General features: G+C 44.9%; 1 protein-coding gene across 1 annotated transcript in view; it reads left to right on the forward strand.

Moving 5' to 3' along the window:
- Window positions 1–21,553, forward strand: part of FBXO16 (F-box protein 16) — a 38,497-nt gene that overhangs the window by 8,141 nt on the left and 8,803 nt on the right. The window contains 4 exon segments of the mRNA XM_056344796.1: window positions 3,951–3,986; window positions 11,171–11,377; window positions 12,726–12,890; window positions 13,792–13,997. Coding sequence (XP_056200771.1) covers window positions 3,951–3,986; window positions 11,171–11,377; window positions 12,726–12,890; window positions 13,792–13,997 — 614 coding nt within the window.

Below are 21,553 nucleotides of genomic sequence, written 5' to 3' on the forward strand. Positions count from 1 at the left end.
ACATATATAGGGAGCTAGGGATTGAGAAGGCACCTTTTTCATACAATCATATCTTTGTTCATTTTTGCACTCTTGAGCTAAGAGAAAGAATGAAGAGAGAAAAGGCATGTGAAAAACAGGGAGAAGATGAAAACGTAGAGAGGAGAGGTGTGTAAGAAATGTACTTGTTAGTAGATCAGGCAGTGAGGGGCAGGAGTGGTGGGAATTCAGAGCTGATCCAAGGCAGAAGCATTTAATCTCTATCTAAACAATTGTTAGGAGCAGAGCCAAGAATCATCAGTATCGAAAATCTGCTACCTGTCTAATTTTGGGTAATTCTGGGGGTACTCCACCAGTAGTTCCTGTAGGTTTCCCTGGATTCTCAAACATGCTCAAGAGTACATTTGTCTGCATTGTTGGTAGGACCCAGCTCTCTCCTGTGTATTGTACATCCCAAGTCCTGCTGCCCCTATCTGTGGTTTTCTGCCCTTACAGCAGCGGTTAGAACAGAAAAGACTTTCCAGGGTGTTACAACTGAGACATGGGCAGTCATGATTGTTTTAAAGCCAGGATCACCATCAGGGACAGGCCAAAGTCAAGAAGCCAGAATTAGGAAACCTCAAATTATGCATCATTCATGGGCAGAAAACCAGAGGTGGAGCCTTAGATTTGCCAAGGTTGTGCTAAACTTAAGGATGAAGTAAAGGTAGGAGACAGGGCAACCTGCTCGCCTGCAGCAAAACTGGACAGGCTTCAGCACCAGTCCTGTTGAGTGCAGGGCTGTGCTGTCCTTAGGGAAGGACTGGAAGCTGGGAGATGATTTGCCTTCTGCTAGGCATGAGGTAGAAGAGCCCCCAATGGCATTTGCAGCAAAGGGTGGACTGTGGAGGGATTTGCCAGACAGCCTTGAACTTGAGCTTATTTAAAACTACCTTTAAAAATAGATTTAAAAAAAATCTTTTAAAAAAAGATTTAAAAGACATGGATGTGAGATAGCAGATCTCAGGAGCAACCTAGGCCTCAGGCTGCATCCAAGGCCAGCCAGCTTAGGCACGCTATAGGTACAGTTCCAAGGCCTTGGAGGAGAGGACAGTAAACATGGGCTTGATTAAGGCAGTGGATGATTATACCAATTTTGGGCCATTCTGTTGCTAATTAATGCTTCCAAGTGCCTGGAGTAGGCAGAACTTTCTGACAGAGCTGGCTCAGATGTATCTCCAAGAATGCTGAAAGCAAGTATGTGTCTTTCTTTGATCAAAGACCATTAACATTGCTTTCAGTTATATAAATAGTTCCCTGCTTCCCTTGAATTATCCAACACAAAACTTAGATCTTCAACTATTCATCACTTGCTTGTGGCAAATCCTTTTCCAGGTTCAGCTTGTAAGGTTGTGGTTTTTTTTTTTACTTTGCCAAGTGTCCCACATGCAAATAAAGCAAATAATAACTGTCAACATACAAATAAAAGAAATGTCATTTCCCACCCCTCGCAAGTGACACTCCTGCTGAGAGAGACAGAGCTAACACTGTCAACTGCTGCACCAGACATCAGCATTGATAATGTCTTTCTCTGCAGGAACCTTCTTTGCAGGCTGTCATAGCAATAACATGTTTGGAGTTTATAATGATCAAGCATGTTTCCTAGTTGTGGTTAATAGCTGTTTTCATGTGCAGTTATAAGCTGAGCTTTTTCCTCTTTGATCTGTCTTCTGGGAAAATAATTTACAGCATTTCCTCACTTCCCAGGTCACAATCCTGCGTATAGAAGGCAGTTTTGTGGTAGTGGGAAGCCGCGTGTTAGTGCTTTCAGGTCTAGCTCCCTATGGATAAAGGTCAACATCATAAATCCTCTGCTGTATTTTGATACTGATCATCCTTCTTGTTAGTTGTCACTGTAAAGTGGCCAGGGAACGAAGACTGGTCTTACTATCTTACTCATAACAATCTTGCTGCATTAAGATTGAAGCCGTCACTACAGCTGTGTGATAACTACCCATGCTGTATCCGTTCTAGGAGACTTCAGGTGCCCAATGTCTCCAACTCAGGAGAACTGAGATTTCTAAAATAAAGAGGTGGGAAGCTCAGCTTCTGGTCTCACAAAGCATGTGAGACACCACACATCACTGTATAGCCAAGAGAATAGAGCACTGTGTTGGCACATCATGTGTGCAGCAGCTGCAAAGAAGGGAGCTGGAGATGAGAGGTAGCACAGTGCAGTCGGTCTGCAGAGCTATCCTTCAGTCATGCACACATAGCCCCCGAACTCAGGGAGTCTTCTTCAGTGAAAGGAACCTTCCACAGGAGCCAGCCTGTAGAGCTGAAGAAGATGAGGAAGGAGTAGATGAGGCCCTCCTCAGACAACTGGACACGGGCCTTGGTCCTCATGGGGAACTTTAACCACCCCAATATCTGCTGAAAGGGGAACACAGCAGAGCACATGCGATTCAGGAGGTTTCAGGAGTGCATTGATGAGAAGTTCCTGCCACAGGTCATCAAGGAACCAACAAGGGAAGATGCTCTGCTGGACCTCATATTTACAAAGAAGGAAGAAATGGTTGGGGATATGAAGAATCACAACCCTGGCCTTCAGGAGGGCGGACTTTGACCTCTTCAGGGATCTGTGTGGAAGAATCACGTGGGATGTGGTCCTGGAGAGAAGAGAGGTGCAGGAAAACTGATTGATTTTCAGACTTTAGTAAGGCTTTCAATACTGTCTACCATAACATCCTCATAGGCAAGCTGATGAAGTACGAATAGTGAGTGAGGTGGATTGAAAACTGACTTACTGTCTTCAAAGGATTGTGGTCAGCTGCATAGATTCCAGCGGGAGGCTGGTCATTAGTAGAGTATGCCAGGGACTGACACTGGGGACAGGATCATTTAAAATCTGTATTAACAACTTGGATGATGGGGCACCCTCAGCAAGTTTGTAGACAATACAGAACTGGGAGGAGGAGTTGATAGACCAGATATTTGTGCTCTCATAAATCATAGAAAGACAGAACAGCCCAGATGGGAAAGAACCTGAAAAGATCATCTGACCATCAACCTTTCATGGGAAAGGGAGCCTAGATGAGATTATCTAGCCTCCTGTCCCATTGTGTCTTGAAAACTTCCAGCAATGGGGACTCTACTACATCCCTAAGTAGGTTGTTCTAGTCATTAAGAGAGACCCTAACAGGCTGGAGAAATGGACCGACTATCTGGAAAGCAGTTGGGACAGAATGACCTGGAGTTCCTGGTGAATACCAAGTTACCCATGAGCCAGCAAAGAAAGCCACCATAATCCTGGGCTACAATAGGAAGAGTGTAGGTGGCAGGTCAAGGAAGATGATGCTTCTCCTCTACTCAGCACTGGTGAGGACAGATCTGGAATGCTGTGTCCATTCATGGGCTCCTCAGTACAAGAAAGACATAGACTTAATGGGACAAAGCCAGTGCAGGGCCACAAAAAATGATTTAAGAAATTGGAGAATGTGATGTATAGGGAAGGGTTGAGAGATCTGAGGTTGTTCAGCCTAGAGAAGGAGACTCATGGAGGACCTTATCAATGTGTATAGATATCTGATGTGAGGGGGTAAAGAAGACAGAGCCAGACTGTTCTTGGTGGCATCCAGTGAAAAGACAAGAGGCAACAGCCACAAACTGAAATACAAGAAAATCCATTTAAACATCAGAAAAAATGTTCTTACTGTGAGGGTGATCACACACTGTAACAAGTTTCCACAGAGGTTGTGGAGTCTCCATCCAAGAAGAAATTCAAAATCCATCTAGATGTGGCCCTGAGCAACTTGCTTTAGTTGACCCTAGCAGGGAGTTTGGGCTAAAGGATCTCCATAGGTTTCTCCCAAACTCTTCCATTCGGTGATTCTGTTTATGTTTCGTAGATTGTTTTTCAGGCTGTATTTTTCTTAGGACATATTGGATCCTCTTTAAATACTAAATTTTATTTGTGTGTGTATGTTTTATAGGTATTTGAAGAAAGAAGAGCCCTGCTTGGAAAATGGGTAAACTTTTAAAATATATATTTAAATACAACTAGATTTCTGAACTGATCAAGACATTACTATGATGGGAATGTAAAACCTATCCTGTTTTGAAGATGCAGTTAATTTTCCTGATGTGAAAGTGAGCTGCAACTGCTCTACTTGTGAGGAAAGCAGAGGTGAAATTCCCTCAGTGCCCACATTCTGTAAGCTCTGAACTTGGGAATTCATATTCCATCATCAGAATGACCTGAAATGGGATAAGAAACCCTGGGAAAAGTCTGTGAAGTCTTCAAAGAAGATGCTGACATTTAGGTATTGCCACTGCCTGCTAGCAGGTCTTTGAAACCTGTAATAAATGACATGTTATCTACTGAGTGCACACATATGGTACCTAATACAGTAATCACTAAGCACCTCACAATTTCTTACTGTCGTTATCTTCACAGCTCCCACATCAGACAGGGAAGTACTGTCACACTGTTTTGCAGATGGAAAAATGAGGCACAGAAAGACATGAGATAGGGTTTGTCTGCCCCAACCACAAATGACTTCACATTAGGCATTCAGGATGGGGTTTCTTTGGCCGGGTGTGTATGTCTGAAACATAATATTTAAGCCTGGCTAGTCTGGTCATCACAGGCTCCTTGAAGAGTCAACAGAGAGAAAGTGGTACTTCCAGAGGGTAATTAATCTCACTTAAAGTAGGATGAAAGATCAGCCCTCTGGAGATGCCTGTCTTTCCATAGCCTATGAAAGGACTCACAGCTGGTTGCTTGAAAGGAATACAACTCTAACTGACCTACTCAGAAAGCTGATGGCAGAGCATGCACAAAATTTGCCCTAGTCCTAAGCTCAACCCTTCAATATCGCCTTGTACTTTCTCTTTTATAAGGCAAAATCCATTTACAGGCCATTATGGGAAAGCAGCTGTGATTTCTCAGTGTCCTGTGCAAACAGGAATAGAGACTCAGGGACTTCATTGCAATAAACGAATGAATTCAGCTGAATGTATTAATGTGTAGTAACTGTATGGCTGAGCCCTGTGCACACCTTTATAAATGGAACCAAAGAACCAGTTACATGGTCACATATGATACACAAGTGGAACAGAAATATAGGAATGATGCTCCTTACCAGCACCCTTTGGTAAAGAGTATTTGCACAGTAATTTTATTTGAACTGTGATGCTTATTCTTTATGCCTGATAGGTCACTCATGGAATTATTTTGTATATGAACTGGTATTTACAGATAAGTATTTTGATTTTAAGCTCATAAAGTTAATTTATCTTTATAGGAAATAAGCTTTCCATAACTTGATGACATGCGTGCGTTTTGATAATTAGGAATTTCATGGACACGAAGAAAACAAAATAATTGAGCGATTATTGTTCAAAAAACACCTTCTAGCATGATAGTTAGTAACTGACAGAGCTGTCTCTTGAAAATGATGGGATGTTTCAAAATGCCAGAGCGTATACTGGCAAAAGGGCAAAAATGTTTTCATTAGAACCCCCACTGAAAGAGCCAAGATCTGGAAAGAGCCTTCCTCCAAACACACAAAAGAGTGCTGAATCATCTTCTGAAAGGTTAAATTTTTGATCCCTCATATGACATTAGATCAGTAGCTCTCATCGTGCTCCTTCAGACCTAATTCTCCTTGTGCTTCTGTCATCCATCATGCCAATGAAAAGGGTGCAGAAAGCACAAAAGCTGCTTTTAACTCCCTTCAAAGCCTCTGACATTGTAACATCTGGTATGCAAAGCCTAGAGCACTCTGAGTTTGAGAGAGACTGTGTCAAGAAATCACAGTGCTCTGGGCAGGAGGTTTTACATTGGTTCACATATTCAGTGTAGCTGTAAATGCTTTATTGTGAAACTGGAAGGCTGAAGTCTGTCGGAAGTCCAAAACTGTTAAGCGTTTTCTGTAGCATCTGGATGATGGAATGGAAAGTACTTACTCATCTGCAGATGATGCCAGGCTCAGGAGGGATTTCATTAACTTTGAAGATTAGAAATCAGAATGAAATAATCGGCTGTTTGATAAGGGCAAGTGAAAAGTGCTGCATGTAAGAATGGCATTTATAAAAACTGCAGATCTGAGAAAACCCAAGTGTGCAGCAGTTCTGCATAAAAAATTGCTGGGAATTATGGTGGATCACAAACGGAATATAAACTGACAGTATCTTATAACTGTAATAAAGGGAAATATCCCAAGGAGCTGTCTGAAAGGCAGAGCCATCCCCAGTTCTGGTCCCTGCATTTTGAGAAAGCTGAGGACCAACTGGAGATACTTCTGAGAACAAGTCATATGTGAGAACAGTCGTAGGTCCAGAAAATACGAAAACAATCCCTTTACTGTAGGGAAGATGGAGCAAAGATGTAATAACAGCTTCCAATGACACACAAAAGATGTCCAAAAAGAGGAAGGTAATTATCTGATATCTGCGTTCACGTTGAATAGGGCAAGAAATTATGGGCTTGAGTTGCAACGATGGAGACATAATTTAGGCACAAGGAAAAGCCAGTGCTACAGACAGTTCACTGCCAGAATAGCTTGCCTAGGGGTTAGGTTCCATCCCTGGAGTCTTTTGAGAACAGGTTAGTCAAACACATTTCAGGAACAGTTTGTGTAGAGCGCATCGTGCCTTGCAGCAGGTGATGAGCTAGCTCAGTGTTTCTCAACCTTTTTACACTGAAGGACCATCCAACCTTCTGGGAAGTCAGAAGAGGTTGCCTTGTGTGGCCTTGCCATGGTGGTTTTCCTTTACAGCCAAATAAGGATTAGATTAAAATTTGGATGCTCACTGTTTATTTTATTCTTCCTGACTTTGTTTGCATGCATTCAGGGACTATGTATATGCATTTTAATTTAATTTTTTTCCAGTTGTGCCACAGAACATCTTTGATGTCTCCCAGGCTGTTTGTGGTCCATGAAACACAGGTTGAGAATCAATGAACTAGCTGACTTGAAGGGATTTCATGTCTCTGTTTCTGTGCTGCTGGACAGACCCAAAGGGCATAGGACTGGCTATGCTGTCACCTGCAGTATCCAAGATGCACAGTGGGACCCTCTACAGTTTTTTTGGCTCTTTCAGGTCACGCTCAGCTTCGCAAAATATTATTGATGCAGAGAGTGAAAGCAGTGGTGGTGTCTAGTGGCAGCAGACTGCCTGTCTTCTTGTTCCCTGTCATGACTGTTCCCATGCATGAGTATTTGCAGGCTTTAGTCCTGCTGGAGGCATTTATGATGAATTCCCTTCACACCAACTTCTTTACCCAAATACTATCCAGATACATGTAAGAGAAATTGTGCTGTTGTCTTTCTGTTGAAAGTTTGATAGTTAAACTGTGAAAACGTTAGCATCTCTCTGTTAATTTTTCTGGTTTATTCTAGTTGCCTTTAGTCTGTATTGCACCCAGGGCAGCTGCCTTGACGTGCTGCCTCTCAGCCTCCTGTTCTGCTGTGCTCTGCAAGCCAGAAATTCCTCCAGTTGATTTAAAAAACGTAAAAGCATTTTGCCCTACCTTAATGCTCAGTGCTGTCATGCTGACACTCAGGTTAATAAGTTGACAGTGAAGCTGTGGTTGAACTTGTAGATGAAGACACCTCAGTTTCAATGTCTCCAGGTGATGTGAGCGTCTCAGCTTCCGTTACAGCCAAATAAGATGTAGACAAGTCAGGGGAGCTCAGACAGTGATTCAGCTCACCCTGTGGGCTACATCTTCTGCTAGTAATTTATACAGCACATCTGAATGTTCCCAGGTGCTAGAACTTGCTCATCCACACTACAAAACTGTTAGCACGCTCTCTGGCGTGGTTTTGACCTGGGCCAGTAGCACTCTTCCAGACATTGTTCAGACACAGTTTGGACATTACCCTGGGCCAGGAACCATGCCAAGTACACAGTCTGGATCTAGCCACCTTGTTTTGGAGTGTAAGGGGATGATAGAGGGGACATAAACATTGTCTACCTCTTGGTCGTGTTATCTACCTCTCATGTCATGGCAGATACCATGCAGGACTTGCAGACAAATGTCACCCTTGGAGTGGCAGCTCTAGGCTTTGCAGGGTACCCCACAACACAGGGCACTGGTGTTTGGGCAGCTGAACCCCATCCCTAGTCACCGCAGACCCCACCTATAGACACCTCTTTACACAAGAGTTGCCCCCCTGCTAGGTGCCAAGGTGCAGGAGCAACAACTCCTGCTCAGGGGTGCTTCTTGTCACTAGGCTGCCGACTTGCCTTTCTCAGCAGCCTTCCTAGGAGTCTCCTCTTGCAAAATTTCAGGTTTAGTTGTTTAACTGCAGTGGTGAAAGCAAAACTGAACAGATCCTAGGGGCTAGTTGCTGATGGCTGACGCGGAGCTGCTTGGCAGTAGAGATGTTCAGGATTTGCTTGGGTGGATTAGTGTATCTTATGGATACGAGGTGCCTGTCTGCTTCATCTCTTCTTTTCTCACCCAGATCCCAGGTCTCCAACAAATCCCTTCATTAGCATCAGGGGAAGATGGCTGAGGAGGGAGGGGAAAATTGCTTCTCCCTAGGTAAATCATCTCCATCTACTTGCAAGCCATTCTGCAGAAGAGCCTCACTGACTAGTGAATTCGTTCCTACATTTGCAGAGCACAGGGATGCGTGCATGTGATTGTAACCCCATGAACTCATGTTGATATGCTGCGTTGGAGATGAGGCTTATGTCCCATTTCAGTGGATGATTCAAGTCAGTAAAGCAACCTGCCTCCCACAGCAGAGAGGGGCCTCTTTAGGTTAAGCGGCAGAGCCTCTGTGCTTCAGTGCTGAGGTCCTGGGCTCTCCCCTTAGTGTCAGGCTGCATTATTTGTGTGTGTGCACTCATGGATTAATTGTAAACTGATCGCAGAAGCGAGGGCTGAGCTCTCTGCATTGCCAGCGTAGCCTTATGTCATTCAGTCCCTGGGGAGACATTGTTCGGCAGGGCTGGGGGAAAGGCACGGCAAGGGGAAAAAGTGTGCCTGGCTGGGGATGGAGAAGGTGCAGCCCTTGGAAAAGGGGAATCCGGTCCAACTGGTTGGGTTGCTGTAATCACATGCGAGGGGAGGAACTGTGGAGAAAGGCAGCCAAATGTAGGATGGGGACATGCTTGTTAATACTGGAAAAGTGACAAATTATGCCTGCTTAACTACTTGGCTGCTGCTGAATGCAATGGGGAAGAAGCTGTGCGTGCAGCAGCAGCTTTCCCCCTTCACCGTGTGACAGGTGAGGGTGAGAAGGGGACAGGCAGGACCTCCTCTGTTCCCCCTCTGGTTTGATTTTATCGTTGGGGAACATGTTCCTAAGCCCCAAATCCAAAGGTCCTGCTTCAGTTTTTCCTTAGTACTCTGCTAAACATCATTAGAGGTGAAAGTTATATGCAAAACAGGGATGGGAGGAAAAGGGATGGGAATTCCTTAATTCACTGTCTGTATCTGAAAAAGCGTGGACATTTGGGAGCTTTTTTCTATTCAGCTTTTCATCTCTCAGGGATTTCAGGAATGCTAATTCAACCCTTTCTTCATGCTGACCTTCTTGAAGGTCTTGCAGAGGTGTTTGCAAGGAGAAGAGCTATTTACTCCATAGAGTTTATTCTTCAGTACTAGAATTAAATACATCCAAGTAAAAATAAGAAAGAAACAAAGGGTTCTTTAGAATGATCTGGAAAGAAATTACTTCTCAATTACCTTTCATCTGCACAGCACATTTTAAACTGTTATTCTGCCAGTCCTCCACTTGTCCGCAGATTTTGGGGGTGGGCAGCAGAGGAAAAAAAACCAACCTGAATTTCTTGTCTGTTTTATTCTGAAAGGGAAAGGAAGGGACATTGGACATTAAACCATTTACCCACAATATTAAAAAAAAAATCTTGGAAGAACTGCGTGGGTTTTCTTGTTACTGTTAATTTTTGGAGGTAAATTTAACTAAGGACTTTACGTGCCCCTGAGTTTAAATGCATAAATTAATGCGCTGTGATTTGACCTATCGAGAGAAAGTTGTCAGCTGTGGAAAGCTGGCTTCAGGAAACAGTCCTGTGAAAGCAGGGTGTGTGTTTTGGGGATGGCCAAGGCATGAGAAAGAAACAAATGGGGAAAAGCAGCATTCCCCAAACAGGGGGATTCCCCAAACAGTTGTTTCCCCTTTGAAAGGAAGGTGAGTTTGGGTCGAGGCTGCTCTTGCTGTGCTAGGAGGGAGGATGAAGTGGGACTTCTCTGAAATCCATTTCACCTCCAGAAAGCCATCTTTAACCCTGACGCTCTGCAGCCTGCAGTTCCCAGCGGGGATTCTGGCTGATCCTGTCTGCAGCGCCGTGGTCCTTTGACATTGCCTCCCTTCTGGCACTCCGCGCTGCCCTCCAAGCCAGGACTGCTCTTACAGGTTTTGAGGCAGATTGCACAGATTGTGGTGATGAGGTCAGTCTCCTCCCTGGAGGTTCCTGCTGACAGGGCCCTTTCCATCCTCTGGTATCAACACCAGTTAAACACCAGCTACCGCCACAGTTGCTCCCACCCTGTTTACACAGCTCTGCCCCACTCCGCTCAATCCAGCATTGTTGCCATCAGAGCAAAGCGATACATGCTTGTGTGGTTACCTAAGTGCTCATTTCTTCCCACAACGTTTTAATCTTCCTCTTTAGATATGTGTCATAAGCACAGAAATGCTGTGAAAAATCTTAGTTACTGTGCTGCCGGACCTGTGCTGCAGATTTTCCTTGTGAGACATGGGCAGCTGATTTAGTTTCTCTTTGCCCCACTTCTCAGTAGTGGGGATTTCTCTCCCATGCAGTGGGATTGTGAGAATAAATACTTTACAAATGGTGAGGCACTCCAATATCACCAGTGCACTCATGGCAATTTGCGACCTGATCCTGCAAACACACATCTGAGTCTCCTCCTTTCCATGAGTGAATCCAAGTCTCAGAGCTCGTCCCAGGAGCAAAGAGTCTTGTGAGCATGAGTGTGTCCTGGACTCGGCTGTCCTGGATCCTTTGAGGATTATAAATGATATGTTACATGGCTTCAGAGTTTCTTTTAATGTAACCTCTCCATTTGTTCCCAGTTCCTACGTGCTTTGCTCTTGAATGAGTCACCAGAAGCTGCTGCTTATGCACTTTCCCTTGCCTTAAATATGTGCTTTATTTTAAGAAGCGGATTCTCTGGTTTCTCAGAACCTGAAACTCCTTTTTTCAGTTTGACAAGTGGACAGATGGTCAGAGGCGGAGGATCCTGGTGGACCTGTTGGAACGCTGCTCCCTGTCACAGCAGAAATTCTGTTCCCAGCAGCTACAGGATCGAGTCCCCACCGAGGCTCTAGATTTTACCACAAGGCTGCCTAGAGTCCTGTCTTTGTACATCTTTTCTTTCCTGGACCCACGGAGCCTCTGTCGATGTGCACAGGTAAAAAAGCCAACACATACCTAATGTTCAGAAAGCCAGGTCAAGCTAGTTAAAACAAACAAAGAAACAAACAAAAAACAAATCAGCACTGGTTTTCAGCAAAGACATAACCAGTGCTGTTCTTCATAATGCAAGGATGTCTTCTGACTTGGCAGCCTGGTGCCAAATGCTTAGTGACGCTTGTATGAAACCAAATGCAACACTTCCACAAATCCTAAATAAAGCCAGATTGGCCAAGAATTGCAAAAGTGGAGAGTAATTTTAGATGCTCAGCTCTAAGGCATTTAAAATTGGGCACTTTACAAGACCAGTTCTTCCCAGGAAAGAAGTCTGGAACTTTCTGAAAATCACGTTCTTTTGAAGTGCCCTACACTGCGTGCAGAATCATTAATTGCTTTGAAAAGTATTGACTTGTGCTAGTTGCAAAGAACTGCTCACAATGCTTTAAGAAAAACAGATCCTTTAAAATGCTTGAGGGTAAAGTGTTGGATGTGGAGAAGCAGAGAATTTACAGATGTGCTTTTGAGCACAGTTGCTAAGACTCCAGAAATATGTTTGCATGAGATAAAGTGCTGTGAGGTGATGCCCAAAGTGGTTCTGAATGAATAAGTTCAGATACTGTTGACATTATTACTGCCCTAACATAGTACTTTATATAATACTACAAATATATCAAAACCTAAGCTTGTTTAAAGCTTGCTTTAGTATCTTTCTCCAACATTTCATGTTTTATGTGGATGCAACTCACACTATTCATTCACAGGCAGGGAGAAGACAGGTTAGGAAATTACTTCCTCAGAAAGAAAGGTCTTTACAGTGCTACTTGTGTCATGTCGTTGGACAGCTGCTATTGTAAGTATGGCAGTGCCAATAGATGATCTTTGTCCTTAAGCTGGAACAAACATTGTACACAAGGTGACTGTGTGATGGAGTGTAACAGCAGAGCATGAACAGGGAGAAAACATTCAGAATGGGTTTGTCAGACTTGAGTTTATTGATGCTGTTTTCTCGGTGGAAACAGGCTTTATTCCAACTACTGTTTGTGTATTGACTAAAAGTGCAGGAAGTTGCCCCAAACAAGCTGAAACCTTCCCTCTTGGCCCATGATTTTTGGACTGTTTCACCTTGTGCTGGGGTGGAGATCAGCTAACACTTCAGCACTGAGCATGTCATGAAGACCTTGAAGGGTTTAAATGGTTTAATTAAAGGTTTAAATGGAGCATAAACAGTGCTAAAGAATTATACTACTTTAAGGACATAAGGAAATTGCATCCACAGCACAGAAGGCTCTGGCTGCAATCTTGAATGCTTCAGATCCCAAAGTTTTCACCTTACTGAGCATTCACAGGTGAGCTGGTACTGGAAGTACCTGTCTGAACTGGATCAGCTCTGGATGCTGAAATGCCTGCGTTTCGGCTGGTACATCAACTTCTCTCCAACCCCCTTTGAGCAAGGAATCTGGAAGAAACATTACATTGAGATGGTAAAAGAGCTGCATGTCACGAGACCAAAGGTACATACCTACCACCTCTAGAGATGTCTGGGTCCACTGGGAAAACTGGGCTGGTTGGGTTCCTAACCCCTTTGGCTCTTTATCTTTCTGTAATCTCCCACTAGTAAAATGGACGACACATTATTTTAAAGTAGAATCTAAACTCATGTGTTACCATGTGTTTTACTTTCCCATCATCCATCCCTGGTAGGGGAGAAGTGAAAATCTCACTGGTTAGGAGAAGCAGTCCCCAAGGTCTCATGCTGCTATCCTTTCTGGGTGTTCTGAAGCAGATCTTTAGAGTTCCCTCTCCAGAACTCAAGGCTGTTCCCCTCTCTTCCCCAGGTTATAGAGCATATGACAGCTTGCCTTAGTCTGATAAGCAGAGGTGGGGTACCCAGCATCACCCCTGCTGACATTTCAGAGTTGGAATTTACCTAGTGGAAAGGAAAAAAATACCCATTATGCCTGTTACAGTCCTTAGTGTTGTCTCTTTCTTTCTTCTTCAAAGGTGGCAGGGCCATTTTGGGGCGGTGGAGCATTACTCAGTAGCCACCACTTTCTCCTGGCATTCATTGATGTCATGCCTGGTTTGCAGGGCTGCGAGGGTGGGATTCTTCTGCCCTGAATTCAAAACTCAGCTCTCTTAATTTTAACCAAACTCCCCTGTAGATTGTCTGTAGTCAATAGAGAGAAGCCAATTCACGTCAAAAGCAGCTCAGTTCATCTCAACACAGATTATGGGACATGGGTGATGGTATGCACTGTCAGGGTACCTATTTCTGTCCACTGACCATAACAGAACCTGGAGAGACTACTTTTGAATTAATACCCAATTCTTAGAAGTCTAAAGTTAGGCAAAATAGATCTCCTTTTCATTATAGGCTAAAACTTATTTTCTTCTTCTAATGTCTTTTACTAGACTCCTTCAAAGGATGAGTTTGTAGTTATTGATGTGCAACCGGTAAGAAGCAACATCCCAGAGGCAAAACTTTCTGTGCCAGGAAGGAAGATAAACAAGGAGAAAAAAGAGCTCCCACCGTGGCGTTCATCAGACAAGCATCCTACGGACACCATCCGATTCAACTACCTCGACAACTACCATCCCATCGAGCAGGCTAGGCAGGCGTAAGAGCTTGATCTCTCTTCCCTTTTGCTTTTTCTGCAACATAGGGCATCTGTGTCCTTTACAAGCTCACTCTGACTGTGCTCCAGGCTTCCTGGAAGCCTTATAGTTCAGCAAGCTGGTTGCAAACCCACGTTGCTGCTCTTTTGGCTTTTTTTGGCTTGATCTTGGTCCTGTTGTAGTTGCAGCTGCACTACTTTGTGTCCTTTCAGCACAGAGCATGGGCACAGCTTGTTAGTGGCTGCCTATAAAATAGGCTATAACTCCTGGGGACGTTACACAGCTGTAATGGGAGGAATCAGGACAAGAGTTTGTTCAAGAGTTTTTAAATGAAGCTGCAAGGTTGAGAGGCATTGCATATTTTGTGCAGAAGAGGAAGAATGAATTAATTGTGATGAAATACAATTCTATCACTTCAAGGATCTGATTCAAAAGAGATTTAGGTGATTGAATGGGTGTGCAGGTGTAAGAGTATGTATGTACTATGGAACATTTAAGTAGTGAATAGTATTTGTATCTGCCTAGATCCATCAGTTCTTGGGCCCCCAGGATTGTGCGGTCAGCGGCTGTCAAGAGAAAGACATTTCCATCCCGAAGCATAGTTTTGCACATAGACATGTGTTGGGCCTGTCTTTTGTTTTCCTTTGACACATCTGGCATAAGATATTTTCAGAATCTTAGATCTGTGGTCAAATTTCTGTGCATTAACAAGCACCAGTAGGAGCAATTGCAAGGAGGCTGCGGTAATCACCTGCTTGCAGTGTTTGGCTCATTTCTCGTTTGAGTCTCTGTTAATACCACCTCTTGTCCTTCAGGGGCTCACAGCAGTTTCCTCAGTTCAGCTGATGTGCAGTAACTTGTGCAACTTGGCAGTACTGTCATTAATTTGCGGCTGGTGAACAGGTAAATGGATTAGCTTGACCGTTGCCTGGTTCCTGTATGAGTCCCAGTGAAAAGGACAGCACAGACTCTCACCCAACCGAACATGCAGAGAGGAGGAGATTCCTCTGCACTGTGCCAACAAAAACCTTGGGAACCAATTGAGCTACAATGAAAGGATCCAGACTGTACTTTAAGTAAATAACTGATAGAGCTGAGATTAGCCCTGTGCACAGGAACAATCAACCCATGAATTACCCCAGCAGAGTGATTATTTGGCTAAGCAGTCGTGCACTCACGTAGACTCTTTCTCAATGTGATTAACTTTGCAGGACCCACCACTCCTCTGGGGTGTTCCACAAAGTTCCCAGTGTCTGAGCAAAAGCCTTTTATGAATCATTTTTTAATCCGCGTCCCCTAGTCCTAGGATACCGCACTACTTCAAAGAGCTTTCCAGTTTCCACCTCACCCTCTTTCTTTGGTATGTTTCCAAACCCTAGCACCATTTTGGGTAGAGTTCTTTGAGGCTTTTAATGAAGTATTTTGACAAAATGCCTCTTGTTGCAAATGGATGTCCAGATGCTATTTTTCAATTGTGCTAAATGTTTCTATATAGCCGCTTCCAAATGTTGCTGTGAGGTTTATAGTTCCCTTGTGCTGTTCGTGACTCAGTGTCAAAAGTGGGACAAGCCTTGCTGGAAAAGTTTAAAAGTTGCTTGTTCCAGCACTGAGCTGTAGATGCAGCTGACAACCAGAAACAAACGCACACTAATACAGTAAGCACACTGACTGTTTTCTTCTCCAAAGTGAGATTTGAGCCTCTCTCCATTTGTGCAATGGAGAATATTTTAATGCTGAGTGTTCTAGCAAATCTGGCATTTATCCGTAATTATAGAGGATTATTGCAAGAGAAATTAATTCAGTGAGATTTGCTTGTTTATCAAAGATCTCCCTTTAATATCACTTAAGCTGAAAGTAATTGCTAGTGTGTAGTCTCATCTATAATGATTATTTAGCAACACAGGTGCGCCGTTTCAGGTGCTGACCCAGCTTCCCACTCACATAATGATGTTCTGGTGCTTCTTTTCTGTGGATTCATTGCCGACAGAATCACCTCTGCAGCCACTTCCCAGCAGTCGTCCCGCTAAGGCTCTGTATTGCGTCCTCCATCCTTTGCCTCTAGGCAGCTGCCCAAGGATCGGGTCTTCAGCACTTCACCTGGCTCCCTATCTGCAGCAGGAGCAGTCAGACTCCAGCTTTCATGCTGGACTGTTCATAGAATCATATCATAGGACGGTTTACGTTGGAAGGGACCTTAAAGACCATCCAGTTCCCACGCCCCTGCCACAGGCAGGGACCCCTGCCCCCAGCCCAGGCTGCCCCCAGCCCCGTCCAGCCTGGCCTTGAGCACTGCCAGGGATGGGGCACCCACAGCTGCTCTGGGCAGCCTGGGCCAGCGCCTCGCTGCCCTCACAGGGAAGAATTTATTTCTAGCATCTAATCTAAATCTAACTTCTTTCGTTTGAAGCCATTCCCCCAAGTCCTATCATAGGATCATAGAATCATAGAATCATTTTGGTTGGAAAGGACCTCTTAAGATCATCAGCTTCAACCGTTGCCAAATCTACCACTAATCCATGTCCCTAAGCAACACATCTATGCATTTTCTAAATGTTTTTTAATGTTTTAAATGTTTTTTAAAACATAAAGTGTTTTTCAAACACTTCCAGGGACGGTGACAAACACCTTCCTGGGCAGCCTGTGCCAGTGCTGGACACCCTTTCGGTGAAGAGATTTTTCTTGATGTCCAGCCTAAACCTGCCCTGGTGCAACCTGAGATTGTTTCCTCTTGTCCTGTTGGTTGTTATCTGGGAAAAGAGACCAAATGCCACCACACTGCAGCCTCCTTCCAGGTAGCTGTAAAGAGTGAGATCTCTTCTGACCCCCCTCCTCTCCAGGCTGACCCCCCAGCCCCCCCATCAGACTGGTGCCCCAGCCCCTGCCCCAGCCCCCTGCCCGGCTCTGGACACGCTCCGGCCCCCCAAGCTCTGTCTGGGAGTGAGGGGCCAGAACGGACCCCAGGGCTCGAGGGGCGGCCGCACCGGTGCCCAGCGCAGGGGGACGGTCCCTGCCCCGGCCCTGCTGGCCACGCCATCGCTGACACCAGCCAGGGTGCCGCTGGCCTCGGCCACCTGGGCTCGCTGCCGGCTCATGCCCAGCCGCTGCCGCCCAGCCCCCCCGGCCCTTTCCCGCCGGGCAGTTCCCAGCCCCCGGCCCCGGCCCGCAGCTGCCTGGGGCTGGTGTGACCCCAGCGCGGGGCCGGCACCGCCCGGGGTGACCCTCGCGCAATTGGCCTCGGCTCATCGATCCAGCCTGCCCAGACCCCCCCGCTGACCCTCCAGCAGAGCGACGCTCCCCCCAGCCTGGCATCACCCACAGGCTGCGCTCGATCCCCTTGTCCAGATCACTGATGTTAAAGAGCACCGGCCCCAGCACGGATCCCTGGGGAGCACCCCGTGTGACCGGCCACCAGCGGGAGGTGACTCCATTCCCCACCACTCGTTGGGCTCGGCCGCCCAGCCAGCTTTTAACCCGGTGTAGAGCACCCCCGTCCCAGCCATGAGCGGCCGGTTTCTCCAGGAGATGCTGCGGGAGACAGTGTCAAAGGCATTCCTAAGGTCCAGGCGGACATCCACAGCCTTCCCTCATCCACTGAGGGTCACCTTGTTGTGAAGGGAGATCAGGTTGGTCTGTCACTGGCAGGTGCTCTAAGGTCTCCCCGGAGCCTTCTCTTCCCCAGGCTGAGCCACCCCAGCTCTCCCAGCCTAAGCGCAGACTGTTGTTGGAGGTGGCAGCAGCAGCTAATGGGTGGCTTGGGCGGCTGTAGGTTGTCTGTCAATGGTAGCGCAATGGTAAAGTTGTCAGAGTGCCCCTCTGTGATGCCAAGCATTGTTTTGGGTGGCTGATGAAGGTCATGCTCTGCCAACTGTGAGTCTCTAGTAAGTTGAGTTAGGAGTGTCCTGTGAATGCTGTGCAAGATGATCTACCTCACTGCAGCCTACAGGCTCAGGCAGACCCTGCCTGACCAGTGCACAGGGCTGTAAAGTAGAACAGAGAACCAAGATAAAAATCTCTGAGCCCCCAGGCTGTGTTAGGTATAGTTATTCTTCAGATTAGATGAATTCTTGGAGCTCAAGGGCATAACAACCACTCTTCATGAAAAATTAATGTTGAAGCAATGAAATCTATGTAAAATGAGATTCCTAAAACAATAAGAGTGATTTCCCAAAACACAGGGTTTTGCAAAGGTAGTCTGGAAGAGGACATTGGTTTTGCTGCAGTCTGAATGCATATAGAGAGGAACAAGTATTTTCTTGAGGTCATAAGCATGCGTGAAAAGATGCAGCAAACTTGCAGAGAAGCAGCAGAAAGCCGAAGTGATGGCTGAGAGAGAAGGACTGGAGAGAGCACTTGTAGACCAGCAGGTTGACCAGAAAGTGGTGAGCCGACAAACCATTCTTTCCATTTGAGTTCTGCTGTGCTGAGGAAAACTGGACTTGTAGAAAATGTTTTGTGAATAAACAAGATTACATCAAAGGAATACCTGACGCCATCATCAAAGCAATGTGTGAGACTAGTCACTGGCTCCTTCTTTGAATCAAAGTTAACCTGCCTAATGTCAGGTTAAATTTTGCAAAATTTATGAGGTGCTGAAAAAATAAAGTTTTTCCTAGCTCTGGACTGGGTTAACATCTCTGAGCTGGCCCTCACTCTACACTTGCTTTCTGGTCCAAAAAGAGACGAGAACTCTCCTGTTCATCATAACAGGGTGTCCACACTGCAGCTGAAATGTTGTCATTTAAATGGCAGAGTTCTCATCTCTTTCTTTGTTGGCCTTTTGAGAAGAGTCATTAGCTACATGCTCTGTTCCACAGCAGTATCAGAACTACACCACTGTGAATTCATGACAGAGAACTTACCCTTGCTTAGCTAAAAAAAAAATGAAACATGGGATGTGTAACAAGCTGTAGTCAATTCTCACTTATGCAGGGAGGCAGAGACAAAGGGAGTCCTAAAAGAGGACAAAACATATACTTCAGGCTATAAGACTATAATTGGGTATTTACCTTTGAAAAACTAATAGATTTATGTAGAGCAAATGGACCAGGGTTTGGCCTGGACAGTGCTGGTGCTTCACATCACTGGGGAGAAGAATCATAACACTGTGCCACAGCTGGTAGTCCCCCAAAAATGGCAGACCGGTGTTAATTTGCAATCTGGATGATAATGGAGGCTTGGCTGCTTTTTTTTTTTGTTTGTTTGGGTTTTTTTCCTGATGGATTTTTTTTGCTGCTTGCTCAGAAAGGCATGAGCTTGTACTATAAAACCTGAATGGCACCCAGGAGCCTCAGTGACAAACATCACTGCAGCATGAAGGAGATGGGACGGAGATCCCTGAATGTGTTCACTGAGAGGTTATTTGGCTTAGATGGGATAGTGTGGGAAAAGCTTCACAGTCACTGAGCAGTGAAATTAAGAAGAGCAATGATCAGATGCATAGTCAAGGGAGTGGTGAGACAATAGAGATGAGATACAGACAGGGGTTGAATTACAAATTGCCTGGAAGGGGTTATCAAAATCCCTCAGTAGAATTATAGCTGTGACTTTTGCTGTTGCTGCATGTATATGTGCAATTTATCATCAGGATGATTTCTGGTAGGTCTGGTTTATTTTCTGCCTGAATTGTCCAGGTACCTTTTTGTTGACATACAAACAGAGACAAGCAAGGATGGATTTGTCTCTGGGCACAAAGCAATATTGCAGAGGTGAAGTGGAAGATTCTTATCTAAAGCGTGGAACCAAGTTAGCAAATTTTCTCTGGGACCAGAGTCTGCCTAAAAGAACCAGGAGGGCTCGCTCTTTCGGTCCATACATGTGCGGTTCTGCTGGAAGGCATCTGGTGTTTGCGCTGCTTGTTGCCAATAAATCAAAAGATTTGCCTCCCACTTTATCATGAATAATGAATTCCAATTCTAGCCTAGTGCTGGACCCCTGCCAAAATTGTGTCCTTGTGCCTCAAGAAGGAGCCTTGCTACTTCTCATCACAACAGCTCAGCCAAAAGGCAAGCTCCTTCCCCCCTGCAACCAGTTTGAGCTTCTGGAAGCCAGCGCTAATTCAGTTAGATAATTTATGGACATAGGCTGGCTCTAAAAACAGTTGCATATTGTGCTGGAGTGTTTACCCAACGAGAAAATAATTACTTTCAGTAATTGTTCTGTCAGCAGCCTGGGCCCAGTTTCTGACAAAAAGGGGCTTGCTTGCGTGAGAAGGGCACAGGGTTCTGCTGTCCTTCCAAATCCTAACGCTTGTCTCTTGTTTTTCATGTTTCTGAATAGTCAGCCCAGTATTGTCTGCCTGTTAGGTTTGTGGGAATTAAAAATGTTCCTTAAGGGAGGAAAGCAGGGTGAGAAACACCGAGTTCAGCACCGGGGGTGAGAGACCTGCTGTCCTCCTCCCAGCTCTGATGCCCTTTTCCTTTGCAGCCTTGAGAAACTCATCCTCACTGCTTATGTTTTCCTAACCTTGAAGTGAGATCATGGTGGTGACCCGCTGCAGGGCGATGCTGTGACACCAGGAGCATGGACACTAGCACACAGCAGTAGAGGTTAATACCTTAATTTACAACCACAAGGCCAGGTCTGCATTCTGTCTGAAGATCATAGAATCGTAGCATCATTTAGGCTGGAGAAGACCTTTAAAATCATGGAATCCAACCATAAACTTGACACTGTCAAGTCCACCAAGATGACCAGTTCATTCCCCATAATAGTATTTTTGATTGAATTTTCTCTCTTGATGGTTAGTGAAGTTTTTTATAAGTGTTTATAAACACATTGCAGTTTTCCTCAATTTGCTATTTGAAATAATGTCTGATTTGTCTTTATGGTTTTTGAGCTGCAGCTGCTCTGGGATGAGTAAATACCAGATCTGTGCTGGTGTTGCTTTGGAGGATGTGTGTGTTATGTGGTGTGGCTCTGTTTCTTTATAGGATAAAAGTTGCTTTTTAGAGTCTGTTTCCCCCCTTTTTGTTCATGATTTTGTATTCATACTGTGCTTTTTAGCGTGCCTTCCAGGAATCCAGAGATGCTGGTGATGGAGCTGGGAGATGCACTCAGAGAGCACAACAGAGTTGCTGCTTTAAATTAATTAATTCTGTATTGAAGAGTTTGAACGTGGATGGGGAATGAACGCCTTCAGAGCATGTGTGTTTATAAATCTACCTGAGTTCTTAAAAAACCTTCTTCATAGTATGGTTTTTACTACTGATATTGGAAAAATGTGGCAACTGGACACATTCCAGTGTACTTCACTTAATTTTCACGCTCTGGAATATTCCTGTTCTGCCAGTTATTGTATTGACTTTAAGAAAAGCCACATATAAATTTATGAATTTATACATATACATATACAAGAAGTATCTGGCTATAAAAACAGTGAATAAATAACTTGTTGGAGGGACAGTCCTTTAGCCTTATGTATGTTACAGGCATCACTGAAAACTCTCAAACTGATGTAGCTAAAGTTGCCTTTCTGTGAATTCCCCTAAGCTGATGTAACATGTTAGTGGATTTAGCTTAAATCAGTAAGTCTCAAGCTAAGGGCATGTATTTGAGTGCT

Source organism: Falco biarmicus, chromosome 6, assembly GCF_023638135.1.
Source record: "Falco biarmicus isolate bFalBia1 chromosome 6, bFalBia1.pri, whole genome shotgun sequence".
NCBI classification, from domain to species: Eukaryota; Metazoa; Chordata; class Aves; order Falconiformes; family Falconidae; genus Falco; species Falco biarmicus.